The 21,716-nt window shown below is 37.0% G+C and overlaps 1 protein-coding gene across 1 annotated transcript in view; it reads right to left on the reverse strand.

Moving 5' to 3' along the window:
* Positions 1 to 21,716, reverse strand: part of TRPC4AP (transient receptor potential cation channel subfamily C member 4 associated protein) — a 36,843-nt gene that overhangs the window by 7,103 nt on the left and 8,024 nt on the right. Inside the window, exons 2-14 of the mRNA XM_007419884.4 lie at positions 20,367 to 20,495; positions 19,186 to 19,302; positions 14,755 to 14,812; positions 13,898 to 13,953; positions 12,709 to 12,837; positions 9,409 to 9,610; positions 8,420 to 8,608; positions 7,496 to 7,638; positions 6,838 to 6,969; positions 3,478 to 3,536; positions 1,352 to 1,453; positions 850 to 933; positions 159 to 249 (exon numbers count right to left, since the gene is read on the reverse strand). Of these exons, the coding sequence (XP_007419946.1) occupies positions 159 to 249; positions 850 to 933; positions 1,352 to 1,453; positions 3,478 to 3,536; positions 6,838 to 6,969; positions 7,496 to 7,638; positions 8,420 to 8,608; positions 9,409 to 9,610; positions 12,709 to 12,837; positions 13,898 to 13,953; positions 14,755 to 14,812; positions 19,186 to 19,302; positions 20,367 to 20,495 (1,491 nt within the window). The remainder of the gene's footprint in view (positions 1 to 158; positions 250 to 849; positions 934 to 1,351; positions 1,454 to 3,477; positions 3,537 to 6,837; positions 6,970 to 7,495; positions 7,639 to 8,419; positions 8,609 to 9,408; positions 9,611 to 12,708; positions 12,838 to 13,897; positions 13,954 to 14,754; positions 14,813 to 19,185; positions 19,303 to 20,366; positions 20,496 to 21,716) is intronic.

A 21,716-nucleotide genomic window follows, 5' to 3' on the forward strand; every position in this document is an offset into this window, starting at 1 on the left:
TGGAAAAGAATTAAAATTGATGATGTATGCTGGTAGTTTCAGAGATACAGGAACAGAATAAATTATAAACATTAATACAGATTCTATATAACAGTTTTCTGGTAAAGTTTAAAAGTTGATTTCCTGAACACTGGTGCTAAAGCTAACATTTAAATTACCTCTAGAAGCCCTCTTTTTAGCAAGAACATCTGATCTGCATAGGAAGTAGCACCTCGTAAGAAACTTTCAACTGCTCTTGCTTGCCAAAATCTGGTAAAACAGAAGAAAATTAAGCAAATGTTTCTTCTTTCTCCATTAAATGTACAAGCAGAACAAACAAATAAATAAATAAAATAAAATAACTTTTTTTATTCATGCTTAGCCAGAATGTATAGCTCTTTTTTGGAGGGAGAAGGGGAAGAGGAAGAAGGCCAATGAAAATATTTAATTTTCAATCTTGGGCCATTATGTGGAGAATAAAAGTGTGCATCATGTAACTGGAACTGCCACAGTAAAACAGTATACAATTTTATCACCTAAGAATCAAGGTAATATTTGTGCTTACTAATGGAAATCATTAGAAAAAAATTTCAGAGCTATCTCTGACTACATACATGGATCTCTCTCACAAGAACACATTATTTTGGATCTAAGGCTTTGATAAGTAATACCTCTGGAGACTAAGCAACTTTTAATGCCCAGGCAGGGCTGAAGCATTGCTGAGTAAAACAATTCAGTTTCTTGAGCACTGTTTACTACCATGTTCTCAATTTATTTTTTTGTGGATAATGAAATACATTCTCTGCAGGCCCTGAAAATCAGATTCTCTTATGACAAAGTGATGTTTTAGGTCACAATAGCAGAACTCACCTGAATGATGATTCTGCTGGTTCTTTCTTCATTACTTGAAGAAGTCTGGTTAGCAAGCCTCTTTTTCCATCACAAATTAAACTTCTAAAGTATAGGAAGATATTACAGTGAGTAAACCAGCGGGCTGCAGTGTGAAGCTATAAAGTAACCATTTAGCATACTTGTCTTCAATACGGTACTTTGCCCAGTTTTATACAGAAAGTCAAGGTCAGCATGTCAGACTTTATCTACATAGCTTTCACATTTGGACTGCGCAGAAATTTCCAGTAATATAATATAATCGACAATATCTTTTCTATCTGAATTAATTTTTTTTAAATTGGTGCATTTAAAAATCAAGTCCTCTCTACAGTCAGATGTGGCATACATTTAAGTTTAAGCTGCACTGAGTACAAATCTGATGGCTGAGTATTCATGAGGAAGACATGGTAAAATGGAACACTGTACAATGATTATTTCCAAAGACAAATTATGCAGAAATATATTATTTACAGCTTTCTACCTGTCTGTGTTGACAACAGCCTCAACCTCAGGGATGTTGGCTTTTAGGGAGATTGCACTCAATTCATTAAGCTCTTGGCTGTTTAAAAGTAGATACTTGTTCCTAATATAAAAATTAGAACAGATGAATGAACACCTCTATTAGCTTATGTAGTACATTATTTATTTGCTATTTCCAAAAATATACATCATCTGCAACAGTGTCAAGGTCTGGGGTCTGACAGATGTGGCCAGTTTTATAAAAACAATATGAAGTAAACACTGGCAACTATATTGAGTAACCTCATAGCTCATTCACAGTTTGGGACACTGAAGGTTCAGGGAATGGAATCAGTAGTAATCTATGTATGAAGAAGATTGACAAGAACCGACAGAACCTGGTGAGGGTCCGTGCTTCCATATATATGCCTTATTTGTATCTTCTGCCCGCCCAAGCATCCTCTAATAAACTCTACATACTATCACTTTTGTTTTTCTCTCCTTCTATTCCTATCCAAACACTTTCAACAGGATTTCCATGCTTCAACTCCTGAATTTCTGTGCAAGTAATTTTTTTATTTATGCACAGTGCATCCCTCCTGCCTTTGGGGTCTCTCTCTCTCTTTTTTGTATGAGTTGTAGCTTTCCACCTTTTATGTGCTAATTATTCCACCAAATTTCAATAACTTGTCTTCCTGATTTACAATCTCTACTTCTTCCTATTTTTTCTTATACTCCATGCACTGTGGTAGAAATATCTTACATTTTGAATGTACCACCTACTGGACTATTAGTTTCCTACAAAACTCAGAGACTGGCCTCCTGGGCTAATTCCCCTTTCTGGGTGTTCTGCTTTCCTGGCCCTTGCCTTGGCTACGAACCTTTCCTACCCCCAGTCCTTTGTCCTGCCATATACATTCTTCCCAATCTTCAAAAGATATAGACCATCTCTTCCCAGGAGTCATTTGTGAAGGTAGTATAGACCACTGTTGTAAAATCCAAAGCCTTCTTAGGGATACCATCTATGTTGCCAGTTGTGGAATTCCAGGATCCTTTTCTCTTCTGTGAACTTCAACTGGAAGTATTGATGAAAAAACTACTTGTGCTCCAGTTCCTTCATTGTCATGTCTAAAGTCTCCTGCCTCCAGAAGTTCTTTCAATATTTATTTTGTTCAGGTCATTCAACCCCACATGAATCAAGTACAGTTGTCAGTGGGTCTGAATAGTCTCAGTAACCTCTCTGTGTCCATGTATCCAATATCCATATCTTGAAAACAGCATGCTTCCTATAACATTGCATGAGGTCTGCAAATACCCACCTCAGTTCCACTCAATGGGGAATCACCCAGCTTTCTAACAATGCCTCTTCTTTCTCAAGGTGGCTCTTGGGTTGCTTTGATCTATGGGAGCCAAATGTCTTTTAGAGTGTTTTGTGGCAAGGTTTGCACTAATGGCTGTGGACTGTCTTCTAGAAGGATAGCCTGTACTAATTCTTGAGCACCACTGGCACCTAGTGCCTCCCAATTCTGTTGCTTCCTTAGGTCACATGCTTTCACATATTTGCTGCTGCAAAAGATAGTGTTTTTGTTCTCTAGTATTCCCTTGACTTCTCTGCCCTTCTTGGAGAGCTTCAGCTGACCTGTCCAGGAAAATCTTGTTTTCCCTAACAAACTACAATGCTGAAACTCCTCAAGCCTCTTTGCTTTCTCTTCTGATAAGGACACAAGCTTGCACATGCGGTAGGTATAGTTTGGATCCTCTTTAGGGAGAAATAATATGCACAGTATAATAAATATGCACAGATAACAATGCTTCCCTTATTGCTCATATTGCTTGGAGCCTCAGTTGTTGACTCCCTTAAGCCACATTTCCATGCAAAACCTCCGTTTGCTAAAAGAAAAAAGTACTTCTGCTTGACCTCTCCCACCAAACTCCTTTCCCAAATTCCTGCTCACTCTTCCTATTGTCTTGCTGAGTGTAAGTTTTGAACATGTAACACACATAAATATTGATCAAAGGCAATTACTGTCCATATGGTTGGCTATGGTATTATTTTTAAGAAGATTCTGACTGTGTTAAAAGTTAAATGTTCACTGTTAAGCTACATCTGCAAAAAAATCACAACATGGATGATAAACATATACTCACTCATGATGATCACTAAAACTCTGAAGTAGTCTCAAGAACTGGATTTTCAAGGTAATATCCTGCAGAAGGAAGGTTAACAATTTCTTTTATAAATAAAATTACTGAACTGCAATCATCATCATCATCATCATCATCATCATCATCATCATCATCATCATCATCAATTTAGGCACTGCCCTACTCTGACAGAATGAAATACAATATGAGTAAGGGGGGAAAAAACCAAGATAAATGAAGAACAAGTAAAATTAGAGAACAAGATAGGGAAACCAGCCCAAAACACAGAAAATGTATACAAATGCATCCTGCAAGGGGTTCCAGCGACCCTGGCCCAGGGCCTGGGAGAACAGCCAGATCTTTAAGGCCCTCTGGAATGCAGGGGCAGGGGACAGAGAAGGCGCACTTCCGAGGTCCCAAAGGTGGGACTATTTAATCAAAATGAGTGTGCCAACCCTACTGGCTTGTATCAGCTGGGCAGACACCGTGGGAGATAGGCAGTCCTGCAGATAACTATGTATGGCTTTAGAAGTCGTAACCAGCACCTTGAGTCACTCCTGGAAGCAAACTGGCAGCCAGTGCAGCTTGTGGAGCAGGAGTGTCACATGGACACACCAAGGCATGCCCATCACTGCCTGTACCACTGCTTTCTGGACCAGGTGAAGCTTCTAAGTTTTCAGAGACAGCCCCATATAGAGTGCATTGCAGTAATTGATCTGTGAGGAAACTAGGACATAAGTGACTGTCTAACTTTTCCAATCCAGAAAAGAGAGCAAGTGGCACATCAAATGAAGCTGTGCAAACGCCTTCTTGGCCATAGCTGCCACCTGCTCTTTGAGCAGGAGTTGCAAGTCCATGAAGATCCCCAGATTAGGTACCACCCTTGAATGGGGAAGTGCAACCCCATCAAAGGTTAAAGATAGAATCTCCCTAGATCTAGGTAGTTCTAGTAACCACAAGCACTCGGTCTTGTTAGGATTGAGCTAGAGATGGTTCCTCCCCATCCAGGCCCACACAACTTCCAGGCACTTGGACAGGACTTAGACAGCCTCACTCAGTTGGCCTGGAGTCAACAGATATCACTGGGTATCATCAGCGTACTGATGAGACTGAACCCCATCCAGCGGATGACCTCACCAGCAGTTGCATGTAGATGTTGAACAGGAGGGAACAGTGTTCAACCATGTGGCATGCCACAAAGAAGGAGCCCTAGGGCAACATGTCACCCCCCACTCCCACAACTGGAATCAGGCCCAAAAGAAGGAAGAGAACCACTGTAGAACAGTGCCCCCAATTCCCAACCGGTCCAGAAGGATAGAGTGGTCTATGGTATTGAAGGATGGATGCACCACCTCTACCCAGGCTCTGTTATAGGTCAACAACAAGCATGACTACGGTTGCCTTGATACTAAATCTTGGCCTGAAACCTAAATGAAATGGATTTAGATAATTTTTTTCCTCCAGGATTCTCAGCAGCTGAAATCCAAACACCTGCTCAACAATCTTGCCTAGAAAGAGAAGGTTGGAGATTGGATGATGGCTGTCCAAGACTATTGGGTCCAAGGACAAACTCTTGAGAAGGGCACATACCACAGCTTCTTTCAAGGCTGGAGGCACCACCCCCTCCCTCAAAGAGGCATACACCACAATATGGACTCAATAATGGGTCACCTTTCTGGCTGCTTTTACAACATAGGAGGGACCTGGGTCCAACAAACAGGCGGTGGAACTTATGGTGCAGAAAACCTTGTCTACTTCCTTAGGAGTCACCAGTTCAAACTCATGCCAGACCATACAAGACTGAGCCCTGGGCATCCTGGCCATACCTGCCCAACTTGTCAGAGACCAACTTGGGAGCAGAGTTGAGCAACTTTATCCATTGGATAGCCAGAATATTTCTCACAGCAGAATGTGTCTGATGGAAAAGTGGCCCATCAGACACTTTTCATGACATTTAAAGAAATCATTTTTATTTATATAGATCTTCATTTTTATTGATTTTATTTTAATTTCTTTGATTGTTGTGAGCCATCCAGAGTCATGCAGCATACAAATTTAATACATTGTTATTGTTGGTCGCATAGCCAGCCAGACGTTTAGGCTGGATTTGGCATTTTATCCACCTATCGAGTCCTTCCCAAGCACCTGGGATAGGCAGATGTTGTTTGATGGTGTTAAAGGTTATCGTCGCAGGATGTAATGATATTGCAATTGACTGATGGTGATTTTGTCAATGCCGATGGTCTTCAAGTGGTACTCCAGATGTTTTGGGATTGCATCCAAGGTGCCTATTACTATTGGTATATTTTTGCTTTCTTTCCCCATAGTCGTTCTATTTCTATTTGCAGGTCTTTGTATTTTGTGATTTTCTCCAGTACTTTCTATTTTATTCTGCTGTCTCCAGGTATTGCAATGTCCACTACCCAGACTTTTTTTGTCTTTTTTATGAACAATTGTTAAGTCTGGGGTGTTATGTGGCAGGTGCTTGCCTGCTTGAATTCTAAAGTCTCAGAGCACTTTAGCTTCTTCATTTTCTATTACTTTGTCTGTTTTGTGGTCCCACCAATTCTTGCTTGCAGGCAAATGGTATTTCTTGCAGATATTCCAATGCATCATTGTTGCTACTTTGTCATGCTGTTGTCTGTGGTCAGTCTGTGCAACCTTCTTGTAGCAGGTAACTAGGTGGTCCATTGTTCCTTCAGATTATTATTATTATTGTTGTTGTTGTTATTTTACTATTAGTAATCAAAAGTTACAATTTACTGATACAAAAAGTACCCCAAAAACTACCTTTGGCATTACACAACTCAGTTTTCAAAGGAATCTGCCTTTTACCTCCAATATGTCAGGACTCTTCCAAACCTGAAAATGGATTCTAGGGATTTTAGAATTACTACCTATTGTGGATTTAAAATAAATGACTCCCCTAAAGAAATGTTGCTAGCTAGATAAGGTCTTGGGGTGGTGATAAGGAAAACGATCAATTACCTGTGCCCATCCTAAGTCATGAAAGCACTTCTCCCCTCCACCCCCAAACTTTTCCATAACTTGGAAACCAAAGAGGACTGAGGTTGGTTAGTACTTAAATGAAAGACCTCTAGGGAATATCAGGAATGTGAGCTAGATTGGTAAATAAAACAAAACAAACAAGCAAAAAATCCCAGAAGGCAATAGCAAACCATTTTGATATGACCAAGAAACTAAACTGATGCAGCCATTTATCATCATGACAGAACTCAACATAAATGAGATATTTTTATAGTTCCAACTTTCTTGATGTTTTGTGACCTGTCCTATATCTAGGACAGTCATACAGTAATGTTATCTGTGGCAACTTCTCACCTGGATAAACTTAATACTCACCGGGCTACAGTCACAGTTCTGATTGTGCCCAGGCAGAACAAGGGCTGATGCTGAATGTTTCCGCCAGATTAATTTATCAAACAAATTATTAAGGCCAGGGATCAGTCTAAATTCAGCAATCATTTTATGAACCTAAACAAGAAGAACATTCAGTTAATACACCTTATCTATCACTTCCAACATTTAAAGGAAACAATCTTATACTTTTCAAATATTACTGATTGGAAACAAATTAGTAGCAAGTCCTTAAATGCATCTGACATCATCTTAATAAAAGGAAGGTATGATAGTAGATACGTTTGGCATCTTCCTATTGAAAATATGACAATGATATCTGATTTAGGAGGTATAAACTACTATCTACGCTTTATGTTTTTCTAATGAGTAAATGCTTAATACTGAAGGCATATTCTAATTCATTTTTTGTTACTTTAACCAAAAGCCTTCTAGCTAGCAGTTATGCAAGACACATGAACTGACAGTGACTCACAGTATTCCTATTTTATCCCAGAGAATAAAATGTGCAGATTTAAAATTAGTACATGAAAAAGATTAACAGTGTCCTGAGAGCTAAAATAAGTTTAGATCTTAAAAGGTTGTAAGATTTTAAGAAACAGATTTGGAGAGTATATATCTCAAAACATTGTAGTAGTCTTACCTGATTCCTTTGTCTTCCCATTAAAAGCACACAAAGAACATATAAAACCTCCAATTTATACATAATTTCATGCATAATTTTCATGGACTGAGGAAGCTGATTCCTTGTTGAAGTGTTGGCAAATCCACTCTCATCTGAAGATTCTAAGACAGAAAATTGTTCAATGTGGAGGTCACACTGATGTAAATTCTAATGTAAATAAGAGATTACATTAGAAGTTAGCATTCTATGGCCTGTGTGAACCTCCTTTTATGAAGTCTCCTGGATCCCCTCCTCATTAACTGTCCAACTGCAGTCATGTATGTGTGCTCAGCTCTCCTCCTCTCAAGTCTGATTCAAGTTCTTCCTTACTGGAAAAGCTCTGCCCCTCCCTAGCTGCTGCACATGAGAAAGACTCAGAATAAGAGGTAATTGTGTACTTTACTAGTTATTCTGTTGGACTAGGACTAGGGAGATCCAGGTTCAAGGCCGTCCTTAGATATAGAAACCACTGGGTGACTTTGAGCCATTCACTCCCTCTCAGCCCAGCCTACCTCACAAGTCTGTTGTTGTGGGAATAAAATGAAGGGAGACCCCCATGGAAGTCAACTTGGGTTCTTGGAGGAAAGGTGAGATACAAATGTAACTAATAACTAAATATAAACAATGGCAGTAGCAGTGATGTGCTATGTACCTGCTGATCAGCTTTGGGATGTAAGGGAGGAAAGAGAACACAATGACAATGTAAGAAACTGAAATCTTGCCCAGACTGAACTGAAATGACTGAATAGCAAAAAGCTATTAAAACCATTCCATCTCACTATATGATTAGAACAATTTCAGTTAAGATGTTTAAATGTGATGGTCTAGAGGTACTATTTTTAGGGCAGACCCTCCCAAAGATCTAAAGGTTAAGAAATGGCTGTTTCAGCATGTGCTGGATACCTGTGCTACTTTGCTCTGTTTCTTCATCTGCCACACGCATTAGTGCATCAAGAACCAGTGCATTGTCTAACCAGGTGTACCACTCCTCTAGCTCTTGAAGGAAACTGGAAGTTCCTGTTGTTTCTGATACTTTTCGAGTTGCTAGTTTACACAGTCGTTCAATGAAGCCTGGTATATTGAGAAGGGTAGCTAGGACAAGAAGCAAAGAGAACCATATTAAATATTAAATTGCCGAAAAACCGATGAATTATTTAAAGCTAACTTAATTAAGTCTATTTTCATCTTAAATAATAGAACATTACATAATTTGAGTAGTCAGGACATTTTTTTTTTTTTAGCAAGCAAGAAGGTGAGCAATTTAGATTGAATTTAAACTGGAAGTTCTGCTCTTAATTTTCGCTGGGGAAATATCTTCATTCCCCTCCCCCAATGCCATTGGCATCCCGATATGTCCCTTGCACTGCATTTGTGGCCCCTCAGCACTCTGATATCGTACCACTGAAATTTGGTGGAAAAACAGTTGATTGATTTTTCAGATTCTCTATTTCAGAAATAACAGTGGAAGCAGTAGCAGGAGGCACCTGACTGGCAAAACATTCTACTTCCACATAAGTGTCCTCACCCAAAATAGCACCAGCAAAATTTGACCATTCTGCCACTGAATTTCTATAGCACTATTCTGAACTGGGGGGATGGGGATGGAGAGTTAAGACAGAAATGGAAGTGGCTGCCTCCCAGAAGCTTCCCTCTCCTACTCCCATTCTTAAAAATAAAAAACAGCCCCACCTCTTAACTGAGTCATCATGTGTCCTCCTACAACTCTCCAAAAGTTCAGATGGTTGAGTTGTGCCTGCTGACCCCTTACAGATTATTTATCTCTACAATAAACACACCTGCAAACTTGAAAAAAGCACATAATTCCTTTCCAGCTTTTCTATTTTCTCAGTGTTCTTGCTTAGAATACTTAACAATGAAAGGAAATGTTTTACCTTGGTTTATTTCTGCTCGAGAAGGACCCACATTTTTTTTCTGTTGAGCATTTTTAGCAAGTAGTGTGTGTTTATCATCACTGCCCGTGTCAAGCTCTGAAATTGTAACTGCAAGGATCCTGCAGAAGTTTGCTAGCTGCTGTTGGTCAAAACTGGAGACGAGATTGGCAAGATTTGGAATATCCTCTAACTGGATCATTTCCTGAGGAGACAATTCGCATGTTAATTGCTAACATTTCTTGGATTCCATTAGTTAACCATTCTGGATAATTTAACAACATTTAAATAAATTGCTTTTAGTACATAGAATCTTTTCAGTTTTAGGTGAGGCGTATTAGAAACTCTACAAAAATTCCTTAAAAAGTTATCAGATGCACATAGTTCAAATCATGCTATTACAATCTTTGAAAATTTGGCACTGTCCATCCCTTGCTACCACAGCAGTCACAGCATGAGTTATGTGTTAAAAGTATGAGTACACAGTATGAGTCTATGTGTTAAGAAGCAATAGAGATGCCCATGGCAACTCAATGGTTGTAGGGGAGACTCTCATCCTGTATTGGTACTGCAGGGTTCAGTCCTCTCTCCTCTGCTAGTTAATGTCTACATGAAGCTGCTGGGAGAAGTTCAGGGCAAGGGATCCTCCATGTACTGATGATACTCAATTGCCAGCCCAGGCCCAGCTGGAGGTGCTACAGAAATCTTGTCTTAGTACTCAGATGCTCTTAGAGTCTGGATGAGAGGAAACAGGCTAGCTGCTCCCCAAGAAGACAAAGTCACTTTTGCCCATCACAATCATCCATCAGCTCCAATGGTGTCTTTCAAAGGGGTAGCACCACTCCTGAGGAAGCAAATCTGAGATCTGGAGATCCTTCTGGAATGACAGCCACTAATGGAAGGGAAGGTGGAAGCTACAGCCAGGAGGTCCTTTGAACAGCTTCACCTAGTATGTCAACTGCACCCCCACCTGGAGTGGGAGGACATTGTTTTAGTGACTCATATCCTCATCATAATTTGCTAGGACTACTGCAGTGCATTCTATATGATGCCGCCTCTGAAGACCATCATAAAATTCAACTGGTCGAGAATGTGGCAACCTGTGTATTGGCAGGTGCTATATCATATATCAGCACTCTAATCATATTACATAAATTTTGTGGGCCCTATACTAACTGCCGTGTGGGGACACGGTGGCGCAGCAGCTTAATGACGCTGAAAGTTGCCAGCCATAAATGGTCGCCACTTCAGTGGTTCGAGCCCAGCTCTGCGCGACAGAGTAAGCTCCTGTCTCCTCCCCAGCTTCTGCCAACCCAGCAGCTCGGAAACTTCTGTGAGTAGATAAATGGGTACTCTCACCCCGGTGGGAGGAAAAACGCTGGCGGCGCCTTGCACGGGAGACGGGACCAGTTGCCGGTAACGCGGAAACCGCATACGCCCGAAAACGGCACGAAGCAACAGAAACCCCGCCTCCTGTGCTCGCCAGCTGGGCTCTGCTCTAGGAAGGAGGCAATGGCAAACCACTTCTGAAACACCTTGCCTTGAAAACTGCAGGGACTCGTCCAGGCAGTCGCTGCAGAATCGGTCACAATTGAGTGCGGATAAAAAAAAAAAAAACTAACTGCCAATAGGTTCTTTTAAGTACTGGCTTTAACTTATAAAGCTCTTTATGGCTTGGCACCTAGGTACCTTCAGAATCACTTCTTCCAACCAGATTCAACCTATCTGAAGGGATCTCTCTTTGGAAAAGCTGCTGGTTGTGCCCACTTCCAGAAATTGAGGGGGACAAGATTTGGAGACATTGTTTCTCCATAGTGGCCCTATCCCTCTACAATGGCCTCCCCTTGGAAATGAGACTGACTCCATCCATAACAACTTCCAGAAATTGGAAATTATTTCAGAGGACTTTGAAATGTTAATGTGTTATTGGTATGGTTTTGTGGTTATGGTATTTTTAATTGACTTGATATTTATATTTTACAGCAAATGTTTTAACAGTTATATCTTACAATTGTTGTTAAGTGCCAAGTGTTTAAAGAAGTATAAAACATTAATAAATAATAAGACAATTGTTTTTCAGGGATTCTCTATGATGTTAGTAATGTACTACTTGGCCTATGTAGCAACTGCAGACTTTTTAGTGACTATTAATATTCATTCTCATATGAAATCAATATGCAGAAATAGATCTATTTAATTATTAGTCATTTAAAGTATTAAAAATTGGTATTAATCCTTTAAAAACAGATTGCTGTTTTTCTTTTAATTAATATACATGTTTATCATTTAAATTCTTTCTAGAAAAATAACTGGTTTCTAATAACTGACAACTAAAACAATAATTCTGAATGAATTCTTGGAAATAAACATTCTTGCAATATGCTGGCTTATACAGTTTACAGATTAAGAAATCTGAAGAACTTTCTGAAGAAATCTTAACAAAGCTGTTGATCAATAGCTACACAAGTCTGAAAACAGCATCAGATATTTTTCATCAGAATAAATCCTGAGATGTCTGAAAATACACATATTGCTGAAGTATCTTATATGGATCATTTTATCCATAGTTCTACTACAAGGAAATAATGTCATTATACCATATACTAGTTTTGTCCAAATGCAAATCCAGAAAAAGATAAGGTTCCAGTCAGAGTTATCATTAACAGTTTTCTTTTTCCTTTTTTCCTTCCTTGTTGTTAAAGGCTACCACACTTGGGAGAGGAGCCACCTGAGCTCCATTAAGTGCTAAGTACCCATGCTGTTAAGAAAAAAGCTTTGCTGTTTTATGCTAAATAAATATAAGAACATTGTAACTGAAGCCAGAAGAAAAAAACTTTATGGTCAAATTGACTAATGATTCCCTGTGTTGCATATTATATTAGTTTTATTCTCTATTAGGTACAAACTACACCATTCACCAGTTGAATGCTAACAGATTCATTATACAACAATGAATGACAAGATAACCAGTTTTACAGCTGCATGACAGAATCAGGAAAGGCCAAGCAACTGCATGGCCACTCTTAAATCTTATACAACAGGGTTCCTCAACCTCAGCAACTTTAAGATGGCTGGCTGGGGAATTCTGGGAGTTGAAGTTCACCCATCTTAAAGTTGCTGAGGTTGAGGAACCCTATTATACAAGGTAAACAGGTTAGAAAGAGGGGATGTGGTTGCTAAAAAGGGTGATTTTCTCAGTTAACTAATGCATTACCATGTGGGTGAAGAAATCAAAAACTTTCCAAAATTAATGGTGTCTTGCCTATATAAACTACTGATAGTTTCAAAGGATTATTGACAAACCTTTTTCACTCCCAGAATGTCTTCAATAAGGGTGGCTGTTTGCAGGAATGTCTTTTTATTTGTCATCAATGTAAACAAGAACAGCACAAAATCATTTCTTTCTGCCAATCGTTTAGTGACTCCTTCAGTCTACAAAAATAAGAAGGCATTGCATCCCAATTATTTATTGGCAATATCTCCAAATAAACTATCTATGGTGGTATTCCTTAACTGGTATTTCTCACATATATATTAAGGAGGAAAATAAACATATAGTAGGCATAAATAATGAGCGCATATTTCTGGATTCTAATAAAACTGTTCTGGATGGTTGAATGGAAGAAGGGAATCATTGATAGATTTTTATATACCCTAGATTTAATTGCTTAAACTCATCAGCACTAGGTTTAAACTAGTAAGAACTTCTTAGAAGGATTGATTTTAAAAATCTAAATGCCAAATATCTGTCTCATATTTGTTTTTGGAGGACTCCCTAAATCTCTGAAACCTATCGTGTGTGTGTGTGTCTATCTATCTATCTGAATGACAATGTTGAATACAGCCCAGTATTTTCCAAATACTAATGCAGACCATGATGATACTAAGATTAATTGATATTGTTACTGTTATTGTTATTATTTCATCTAATATCCCATCTTTCGGTACATGGGGCACCCAAGGCAACAACACAAAAACAAAACAAATACTTAAAATGACTACACACTAGCTCCAACTGCAAATGTCTGATTTAAAAGGATGAGGAAAGAGGTCGAGGAAAAAGGTCTTGATTCCTTTCCTAAAAGTGGAGAGACTAGAGGCTAAGTGTATCTCCTGATGGAGTAGATTCCATAGCTTGGGAACACAGTAGGAAAGTGAGATGGGCGGTGACAAATTTGAAATATAAATAAATAAATAAAAAATAAAACATCAAAAGCAACCCAAAAATAATCATGCTAATACATTTTTTAAACTTATTTGGTGGAAAATAACTTTCAATCTAGAATAAAAATATACAAAACTCCAACAAATTCCATATTACTAAACTCTTAAACGCACCTACAATTAACCACACGCAAAAACTCCTCTTTAAAAGAGGCTACTGAGATAAAATGCAGCTGCCAACATGTTTATCAATATACTTTTTAAATCAAGTAGAGGTTTTAGATATAATAAAACAAAAAATGTCATCAGTACATAGAATATAACTTACACATATGCAGGAATTGTACAATATGCTTAAACAGTCCTTGATAAGGTCATCACTTACTGTAAAAAACAAAATTCTAATTAGTGCTTTGTTGAAATACAGTACCTCAAGGTCACTCATTCTGTCTATATTTCAGGATATGCTACTTAACATCACAAATACATGCAACATTTATGAAAACAGCAGGTACTTCAGCTGTTAAGCTTAGGCTTAATGGCATGACTTGGGGGCTTGTAAGTAAAATGGCTAGCAATCTAAGATCAGTCTCCCATCTCAATGGTAATTCCAGGACTATTATTATGGTGCCTACTTTTACATATTTTACATACCAGATAACCCCCTTTAAAAAAACAAACTATATTGCTTTATTCCTGCTTATCCCTCCATAATGATGCTTTACACAGATATCTGTAATTTTTTAAAATATTAGTTTATTAATTCTTAATAGATATAAAATATCTTGTATAAAAATAAAAACAAATCTGATGAAAGCTGAATAGACAGACAACAATTAGAAATATCAATTTAGCTTCACATAGCAAATATGAGGCATGTTTTAAATTATCTATGTAAATCTTTCCATAATGAGTAAATTGCAATTTATCTTGCAATATTCTTATTTTGAAATATGTATAAAAATGAAAGCCAAGCAATTAATCAGAAATTCTGATACTAAAAAACTGACTTCATTTGATGTTTTAATATATGACTCAAAATATTTAAGATTTATCAGTTTAAGAGCTGTAAATTTTAGAAACTCAGAAAATGTACAGTATTAGCAAACTTCTGCTACCAAACCTGCACTTGTGACTGACAATGAATAAAAAAGAATTTATGACAGAGACACGTCCTTTACTTACTCTTTTGTTTCTTCTTCTGTGTAATAAATGTTGGCCTCATAAGTATTTCTACTAGAAGCTGTGAATTAGATAATTACTTTATTTACTTTAACAAAACAGTATAATTGTTATTTGAATAATTACTTCAATTGATTTTAAGCAAACTGTTTTTTGTAGTGCACACAAAACATCCATTCAACTAGGTGGTAGCACTTGCTTATCTCAAAAAAATAACAAAGTCAGGGCTGGACCTGGTTAATATTTGGACGGGAGACCATGAGGAGATACTAGGGCTATAGGCTAGTCTGGGAAATTGAAAACATCCCCAAAGTCAATGGCAAACCAATTCTGCATTCTTGCCAAGAAAACTAGTTATATGTCCATGAAATCACCGGCTTGATTTGAACAAGACTTTACCTTACTTTACAAAACATCCAATGCCCAAATTTTATCACAATCTCTTCACAATATTTACCATATTTCAATAAGATTTTTTTTGCCTAATGTCTGGGCTCATACCTAATGTGTATGCTTTTGGCTTTGTGTTCCCTCTTCTAATACAGAAGGTACAATAAGATAGTAGAAACTGTTGTGAGGTGACTAATGTTTCCCATTATGCCTGGGTTTGGCTAAGGTTCACTAAACTACAGAAACAAACCAACTTCAACCTGTAGTCAATTTTTATCCATTTCAGTAAATTGTACTGTAATTTTTTGTGGGGTAAAGAATAATGTTTTGACAACAACCACTTGGCATTATAGTCTGAGATACGTAGATATTTTATGCTGTTCTACCATTTCCTCTGTCAGAACAGGTAAACAAACTAGTAACCTTTTCACATCTCAATTTGGAATTATAATTATTGGCTTCCAAACCAGCCAGCACAGGGAAGCTAATTTTAAACCATGTGACACTGTGGTTAGCTGTGGCTTCTCAGCTTGCTTTGCTGCTCTTGAGCAGTGCAGAAGGCTCTCACATATTAGCTTATGATCCAAAATTCAATAATCTGAAATGGGTTGAGATAACATTTCACTGGAGGAAAGGAGAACACATGAGCCCTTGTATTTTCCCAGTGATATCCATTAGGAACACATGTCCATTTATCAAGAAATACTGCCCCATTTTAAAGACTTTTAAGCTATATATATTTGCTGAAATGTATACATCCTAAACATTTTGTGCTAGTTAGCCGTAAAAAAAATCCCACTGCCCCCAAATTAGGCATAACATGAAATTTGCTTTCATTATGTTGTCACTCTTTTTTATACTATTTTTTTATTGAAATTTAGATAGAATGATAAAAATCTAATGCAAATTAAGAAAAATATAAAAAGAAAAACGAAAAAGTGCAGAGAAAAAAAGGAAAGAAAAAGGAAAGAGATATATAAAGAAATTACTTCCACCTTCATAAGGCAAGTACAAACAATTTCAGTAATTTATCACCTTCTCTGATACTTCAACAAAAAAAACTCTTCTTCCTATATCTCATCTCTTATCTATAAACAAATCTTTAAAGCCTTATCATTCTGTCCTAGTCAAGAAAAGTCCATTAAGAGCTACCGGAAACAAAAACATATATATTTTAACCTTGGTCAAATAAACCAACTTTGTATTCCTTCTGTTTACTTTTAAGAAAAAGTTGATCTCTTTCCATTTTCTCTTTGTCTCTTCTCAGAAACTCCTTCATAGGTTTAACATGTCTCTCTTGTAAATCCAAGATAAGAAAGTTATCCAAGTCACTCTTCTGATTTCTTATTTGTATGTCCCTTTTAGTTATTAGGACATCAGCCACTTTCATATTGCCACTCTTAAGACTAGACTTGAAGACAAGGGTACACAAGAGCCTGGACTGGTGAGAAGCACAGATTTGTTGCTTGTTGTAGCAAAGCTGAGGGAAATACAGGTATTTCCACCCTTATAAGACACATCCCTGCACTTTTCAGGAATTATCCTATCCGTTCTTCTTTATCAATAAATGTAATACAGCAAAATGCCAATCTACATCCAAAGTGAGGGGCACTGTGGGACTCTAGTCTATTCCTCTGATACATGCAGTTCCATACTATGCTACTGCTGCCTAACAAAATGCAGGGTTTTATTCTACATAAATAATTTTTCTGCTAAATTCTATCATTACTCAGGTTTGTGACCATTACATTTGAGATATGTAGATTATAGGAACAAAAACATTTCAGTGAACATGGAAGACACTGAAAGTATCTGATATGCAAGTAGTTCCATGTTTCAGAGTGAAATATTTTAAATTCGGCTTTACTGCTTCAGTTCAAACCAATAAAAAAGTCAATGTAAATTTATATTTAATGAGATAAATATGCTGTTTCCCAAGCTTTGACCTTGTACTAAATTTATAGGTGATTTTTAATTGAGTCTGTCTGAGGCCATTATAATCATAAAACACTTTGTCATCTTCTATTAACATGAAGTTATATTTGAGATTGAACATATGATTACAATAGGTACAATAAAAACTATATATCTCACAGCTAGTCAGTTGCTAGAGATAAATTGCATATGCTTCCAGATGCTCTAAACTGTAACTGTAACATGGTTACTTTGACTGGATAACTCTTTTTTGGAATGTCCAATTGGGTGTAATGGATCAGCTTGTAATAGCTATGTTACTATTTTTGTTATATGAATAAGGGATTATTATTTCTGGTAACGTTTAATAGTTTTCTGGGTTTAATTTTTTGGTAATATTTAATTGTTAATTGGGTTTAATAATGGGTTGCTATCTCAGGTGATGATTAATGGTTAATTTTTTATTCATTTGTAATGTTTGTCAATTGGGATGTGATTTTGATTATTAAGAGAGGGATTAGGGGGATTATGTTTAAATGGAAAGGTGGACTAAATGGTTATGTTGCTAGCTTTGTTTGTTAATCTTTACACCTTCTGTTGATTAATAAGGAGAACTGAGGATTTAGAGATGGGTTTATAGAAAATGGGATGAAGTATGAAATGCAGATATATTTGATAGTATTTCAAGGGACAGTGATAAGTTACTAATGTTGTATATACTTGCTGGGGATGAAAGGCAAAGTTTCTTCTTACTACTTTTTTTTTAAGTGGGGGGAGTTTTTTTTCTTTTTCTTTGCACTCTTTTTTAAAATCTATTTTTGTATTAGTTTTGTTTTATATAATCTTCAATAAAAATTATTAAAAAAGAAATTAATGAACTCCTGTTGGAACAAAAGTTATTGACTTAGATTAAAAACAATGGGATTGGGTGGTTAGGTGATACCAGATTGCTGGTCACATGGATAAGACCTAAGAAGAAACGTTTAAGGCCCATTCAAGAACTCCAGTTACTTGAGTGACTATATCAGAGATACTTTGCTAAAAGTAGTTTCCTACAAAAATTATAGAACAAGGTATCCAACAAAATGATATTCATTCAAACTGCCTTAAGTAGAATAGATTACAAATATCTTGTACAACTTTAAATGACCTTGTATACATTTACTAATGGCTTTCACTCTTCTCACATTTTATGCTATATAACCTCACTGGCTTTTAGACATATGTTCTTTCTGATAGAAGATTTTATACAAATACATACAAATATATTTCATATTTAGTATTTACACACATATATATTTTCTTATATTTAGTACTGAAGCATTTAGACTTTCATTAAGGATTTCTGAAGCCTGTTTTATTCTTTTCTTCATGTTTGTAAGCTTGGAGGCCTTTTTCACTAAACTTGATAGATCTGTCCCCATAAAAACAAGATAAGGTGTACATTCCAAGGATAGTTTCTTCCTAGGGAAAAGGTGTTTAGCTAACGGTCAAGGGGCTGAAGGAAGGTCCTAATATGAAATGATAATAAGGTGGGAAATGGGTGTCTGAGTAAGGGGTAGTATTCTAAAGGAGGGGCTGAATGCAGTGCATATATCGTGCTGAAGGGGAGGAGGTCCTGCGCGACTGCCCACCTAACAGCTTGCTGTCATCTCTCTTGCTCTTGGATGAAGAATAAAGAACTTAATTTCATGTAACTGCCTGTTGTCTCTTTGATCCTGGCTCAGAAATGAACCTGGTAAGAAAATAAAATTCTAACATTTCCAAGAGACGTTTCAGGAGAACCAGATCCATCCTAATTAACACTTCCTTATAGTTCAAAAGATGAGAAATAGCATAGTAAAATTACAAAATATTCATCTTGCATTTTCCCATGGCCTGCTACTCTTTTATTTGATATGTTGTATGCAACCATGACTCCTTTTAACCATTCTTTTCTAAGCTAAAAGATGATAGATGTTCTTCTTCAAATTAATATTCTCAGATGATGAGTCTTCACGTCCTGCCTTGAACAAACATATTAATATTTCCTTACATTTAGCAATGTTTCACTACCATGGATTAGAATGTTATAGCATTTGAGAATCTGTTTCTATATTGAAGGCAAAACTGACTCATAGTATCACTTACATCCACACCTCCAAATAGGTCAAATGTATATGTATTTGGAAAAGTAGATTCTTGAGCAGGTTTTCTTTCTTCTGTGACAAACGCCATGGCTTCCATTGAAAGGAGGGGAGAAATTTCCTGGCAGAAACAAAAACAAAATTTCATAGTAGTTGTGACATATTAATATACTTAACTACAGAAGCTATTGAGAATAATACTTACAGAATTTTCAGAGCACCAGTTTACAGCTTCAAAACGTCAATATTTAAATTAATGCTTTTTAACTACTCCATAAACAATGTGGACTTTGAATGGCATTGGCCAAAATAATGGGTATTCATATGGAAAATGCAGTTCAATAAAAGCAAGTGTAAAGAGGGCAAAGAACTCACCCCCACACACACCCAGCTAATGATGAGTGATTATGTCCAATTCAAATGTTCATCTGATGAGCATTTGCTGTGAATTTTATCTTCAAGATCATTAAAAAAAAATTAAAAGGTTATAACAGAGCTGAAAAAGGTGCAGAAAGTGACAGACAAAATGTTCTAGTAGATAGAACAATTAGCTTGTTAAAAAAAGGGAGTAATACTTAGAAATTGCTAGAATTGAAATGCTACAACTGTACATAATTATGCTTTGAAGAAAATGGACATGATATAGTTTTCTATCTCATAATATAGAACAAGATTTAATAAACTGTTTCATATATAGATATATAGAATATATATAGATATACATACATACATATAAACGGGCATGATAAGAAGCCATTTTAAATGGGCTAATAGACAGAAAATTTTAAGTTGCTTGTACAACAGTGATAGCCTGGAATAGTCAGCCATCATCTCTATTATCAATAGGTTGAAACATTTTCACTATGAAGAAAGGCTAAATAACATTGGAGAATGTTTAGTTCATGAAAAACAACTAAATAAAATAATATGTAGTACAACCAGTGCAGTATGTGTTGGACATTATGCTGACATCATACATATAGAATACACTATGAATTAAACATTAAAAATTACACAGTAACTTTTGATATTTAATTCACATATTCTGTATATATGAATATTATATTGCAATTTTAATAGCACAGTGAATTACATAAGTTATTACTAATACTGTTTGTGACTGGTTTGTGATTAAGAACAGATTTAACACAGTAATGTTTGATTGTCAATGAGTAACAAACTTACCTTTAAGATACTCTGACACTGAGAAAAATCACTATTAGCATGGCTAGTCTCATAGAGCTTTTGTAAGAGCAAAGGAATTCCATTCCACTTTGCTTGCTTGTCTCTTTCTTTTAATAAAGCTCCTGTGATCTGCAAGACAAAGATAGAGTTTCAGATTTCAACTGTTTTGTCCTTAAGAATACTTACTATCATGCTCCCAGATTATTTAAATTGATCACTTCTCCAGTTTTCCACTGCACCAAGAAATTAATGCCATATTTTCCCCTCATTAGAATCTGGGGTGCAATGCATATACATTATTGCATACAGGTAGTCCTTGCTTAATGACCGTTTGTTTAAAAATGATTCAAAGTTACGACGGCCTTGGAAAGGGTGCTTTATGGCCTGTAAAGAACTTCTGGCCATCGTAAAATGTCGCACCCCCACCCCCACGGTCACATGGCCACATTTCAGGTGCTTGGCAATCGGCTTGCATTTACAACTGGTTGCCAAGCACCCTGCAATCATGTGATCACCATTTGCAATCTTCTCTGCTGGCTTCCCCATTGAAGGCCGGCAGGGAAAGTTGGAGGCAGAGAGGATGCAGCGATGTGCAGGAATGGAGTTCAAACCTTGAAGATGTGAGCTCTATTCCTGCACACCGCTGAGAGGGGAGAGGGGAAAGAGGATGTCCTTCAGCAGACAGCTCTTTCGCTCCATCCTATTTCCCCTCCCCTCTCTCAGTGGTGTGCTCTGTTCATCGCTGAGAGAAGAGAGGGGAAAGAGGACAGAGCGAAAGAACTGTCTGAAGGATTTCAGCTCTGCACAGAGCTGAAATCCTTCAGCAGACAGCTCTTTTACTCTATCCGCTTAACAACCCAGGAGATTGCTTAATGACCACAACTGGGAGTGCCTGAATTGCAATAGTTGAGTGAAGCAGTCACATGGGCATCTCTCTTAATGACCACTTTGCACAACAACCAATATTCCTGTCCCAATTGTGGTTGTTAGGTGAGGACTACCTGTATTTGTGTATCAGAAACAATATCTTAAGTGTTTACAAATTAGTTCTAACTTTGAAAGACAAAATATCACACTGAAGAGACTTGCAATGTACATCATCATTTCAGTTCTTTGGCACATGGATCCTTGTTTCATATATCATCAATTTATATACATTCCAAATATTAATGATTTTTTTCCCTTGGCAGTAAATTCAGATTTATGGTTACAAAAAACAGTTTTTCTCAGGAGGGCACACTCTGCAGTGAATAGATAATGATGGCAGATTATTTATTTATTTATTTATATAGCTGCCCATCTCACACAAGATGACTCTGGGCAGCGTACAACAATTAAGATGGATAAGCT

This window comes from Python bivittatus, unplaced genomic scaffold (assembly GCF_059951505.1).
Source record: "Python bivittatus isolate LINGU-HERP-01145 unplaced genomic scaffold, Pbiv_v1 ctg000700_np1212, whole genome shotgun sequence".
NCBI lineage: Eukaryota > Metazoa > Chordata > Lepidosauria > Squamata > Pythonidae > Python > Python bivittatus.